Genomic DNA, 3149 nt, shown 5'->3' on the forward strand with positions numbered 1-3149 from the left:
AAGACAAGGTCAATATATATAGCTAGCTAGAACTATCAATTGTAACAATAAATGAACTTTATTAAATACTACCGAAAGTCCGAAACCATAATAATAAAAAAAAACCTTGCATTAAATTGAAAAACATATGATGTCCATATCTCAAAAGATAATAGTACTCGTAGATAGCCTTAATTAAATGACATAATAACAAACTAGCACAAAATCCAAAACATCAAATGTACTTAAATAACTCAATAATTAAACAGACATACCGAATTAAACAAATTTAATCTATTTCAAAAGACAAGACAAGAACCAACAACTCTTCAGAATTCGACTCTATTTAATGGGATAAGACTTAGTTACTGAAACTCGTTGTAATTGTTTTAGAAATTAGGCTTCGTTCGGCCTTCGTTGGCCATCTTGAAGAGCTGCGCCTGGGCGGCGGCCGCCTTGTTGGAGGTGATTGAGGCGGCAAATTGGTCTCTGACTTGGGAGGTTGTGTATGGAAATTTGTGGTTGACAAGAGAGTTGAGGTATGAAGCAGTACCTTCCCTAAGGAGTGCTCCAATTCCATCTTTTCTTGTGTTGGAGAGTGCTTGTGGCAATGTGATTCCAGAACTCATCCCTGGAATACTTGTCACACCAAATGCATTTCCTAGAGTTCCCCACCATCCAAGAACTCCGAAAATTAGTCCTGGATGATTGCTCCAGAAGCTGAAAGTTTATTTAGAAGAAAAAAAAAATTAATTATCATGTTATTATATATATTGCCTATTTTGGAATATTACATATTACATAATACTGTACTATAAATTATTGAAAAAAAATATTGAATAAATAGTTTAACAAACAAAAAAAGTTAATGAAATAAAAAATAACTGAATATATCTTAAAAAGGTTTGCATTTGTTTTAACTTATTTTGGTAAAAAAAAAAACCCTTTAAAATGAAAAAGAGCATAGTTGTATCCTCATGTTCAATAAATCTTAAAAAATAAATAACATTTCAAAAACTTAAGTTATTGCATGAAAATAATAACTTCCTAAAATAATAATAGTTTGACTTTTGTTAAAGGTGTCTAAAATGGTATCTGCTTTACCAACATATGGGCTTGTGGCTTTGTGGTGTCTTCATGAAAGAATTTTGTGACCATAATTTCCTTTCTAAACTCTAACCACCAAACATACCATGCATGAATCTTCTCCGCAATCAGACGCGGATACATGGTGACCGCAAAAGCTTGGTTTTCCATTGAGAATTGAGATGCTTCTCGTTCTTCATTTCTTTCTCTTTATATGCTTTACGTTTTTCTTTTCTCTTTAAATGGAATAAAGTATATCTTCTTTGATGATAAAATGAATACCTTCATTACCCCCATTCAAACAAGGGCCGGTAGGTGAGTTTTTGTTTGAACCGCTTGAGGTGGAGTCAGAATTTCCCTAGAGTACTCCCTAATGTACTAAAATAACGAGCATTGGTTCAGAATGGATGTTCTCCATTGCAAATTTTCTCAACAGAATATTGAAAATATATTTTAATTTTATTATTTTTTAATATCAATGTTATAAGAATTACAAACACATATATAATTACTATATAAAATTACAGATTATGTTTACGTTATTTTAATCTGTTTGTAATGTTCGAACCAATTCATGAATTTTTTTAATGAATCGAATTTAAACTTTACAAATAGGCTTAATTATTAATAAACAAATCATGAGCTAAGTGTAATTTTTCAAACTTGAAATTAGTCCGAGGAAATTCACTTTCAACCCTTCTTATTGTTAAGAGTGTGTAAGAAAATGATAAACTGCAATAGATTTATCTTTTAGCATTAAAAAAGAGTAGAAAATAAATAACTTTTCTTTTAATAATGATATAATTTTTTAAAATTGGGACAAACCAAGCCACTATATATGAGCATTTGAAATTGTATAATTAATTAAGGAAATGACATTTGTGACTCTCATAGAAAGAGAGAGCATTCTTTTGTGTCATTGTCGATCGCATAAATGCAATGCCAAGTTGCAGAGCTCTATATGATCCTGCATAACCTAGCTAGTTTAACGTGCAGCTCACTTACGACTTTTAATTAATTACAAGTTTAAGGCCCAAGCAAAGTATGTTAGTTAATGCAATAATGCCTAATTCGGCAGAAGACCCCTCAATTTATGCCATAAAGCAAGACTAGTAATTAAACTACGGATAGGGCATGAAGCAAACTTTGTAGGGTTAGATATGAGGTGGTGTATGTTATTACTGTTGCACGTGCATTTGCAAAAGAAAAACATTACCTAATAATAAAATTTATTATTTTATATTAATATTTTAAATATTAAATATTAAATTCTAATAATAATATAAAAATAAAATATTTATCAAAAATTAACTAATACTGATAAAAAGTATTGTCCTTTAAGATTTTTCTCTAACTTTTGCTAAGATAGACTTTTCAGGGATTATTTTGCAAGTCAGTGCTAATCTAGGACACTGGTTAAATATAATTAAATAGAAAAGCTTTAAATAAAATAAAATAAAAAGATAAGTTAATTCAAAATGCATTAAATAAATTACATTAAAATTTTAATCCTTTTTAGCTGTAGTTATATTCTCAATCAGTCTCATGCATTAACAAAACTGAAGTCATCATCAGAGGAGAACTATATTTTTATTTTCATGATTTTTTTGAGTAGCTAGTAATGTATACTAGTTACTACTATATAATATATACATATGGTATAATAATATCTAAAATGGAGAGAAAAATGTTGTAAAAAATTTTGACAAAAAAAAAATATGACCCTTGTTATCATTTTCTAACATTTTATAGATATAAGATAAACAAAAACTTTTATATATAACATTATATTACAAATTAAAGATAGAATGTTAGAGAAAAAAAAAAGAACTAAACCTGATGAGGGAGGAGTTCCTATACTTGGATCTGGAGTAGGAGTAATGTAGTAGTTCTTGTTATCTTCAAAGGTGGTGGTTGATGATATAACAGGGACTACAATGTTGTGTGAGAAGAAACAAAATGTAACAAGCAATGGAAGAAAGAAATGAATTGTTTTGGTCTCCATTTTTGTTGTAGAAGAAGAAGAAGAAGAAATGTGGTGTGTGGAGAAAGGGAACAAAAGCATGGAATAAATATAAAATGGT

General features: G+C 29.3%; 1 protein-coding gene across 1 annotated transcript; it reads right to left on the reverse strand.

Moving 5' to 3' along the window:
* Positions 1-368: 368 nt before the first annotated feature.
* Positions 369-1236, reverse strand: LOC127743849 (protodermal factor 1-like). Its single transcript, XM_052256025.1, has 2 exons — positions 1172-1236; positions 369-699 (listed from the first exon to the last, which is right to left on the reverse strand). Exons 1-2 carry the CDS (start codon positions 1234-1236, stop codon positions 369-371), a joined length of 396 nt encoding a protein of 131 aa, XP_052111985.1.
* Positions 1237-3149: the final 1913 nt, after the last annotated feature.

This window comes from Arachis duranensis, unplaced genomic scaffold (genome assembly GCF_000817695.3).
Source record: "Arachis duranensis cultivar V14167 unplaced genomic scaffold, aradu.V14167.gnm2.J7QH unplaced_Scaffold_165934, whole genome shotgun sequence".
In the NCBI taxonomy this organism is placed as follows: Eukaryota; Viridiplantae; Streptophyta; class Magnoliopsida; order Fabales; family Fabaceae; genus Arachis; species Arachis duranensis.

Excerpts from the sequence above, each read along its gene's own strand:
- LOC127743849 (XM_052256025.1), bottom strand. The coding sequence starts at position 1,236 with ATGGAAAACCAAGCTTTTGCGGTCACCATGTATCCGCGTCTGATTGCG. Across the intron at positions 700-1,171 it reads GCGGAGAAGATTCATGCATG|CTTCTGGAGCAATCATCCAG; the intron begins GTATGTTTGGTG and ends ATAAACTTTCAG.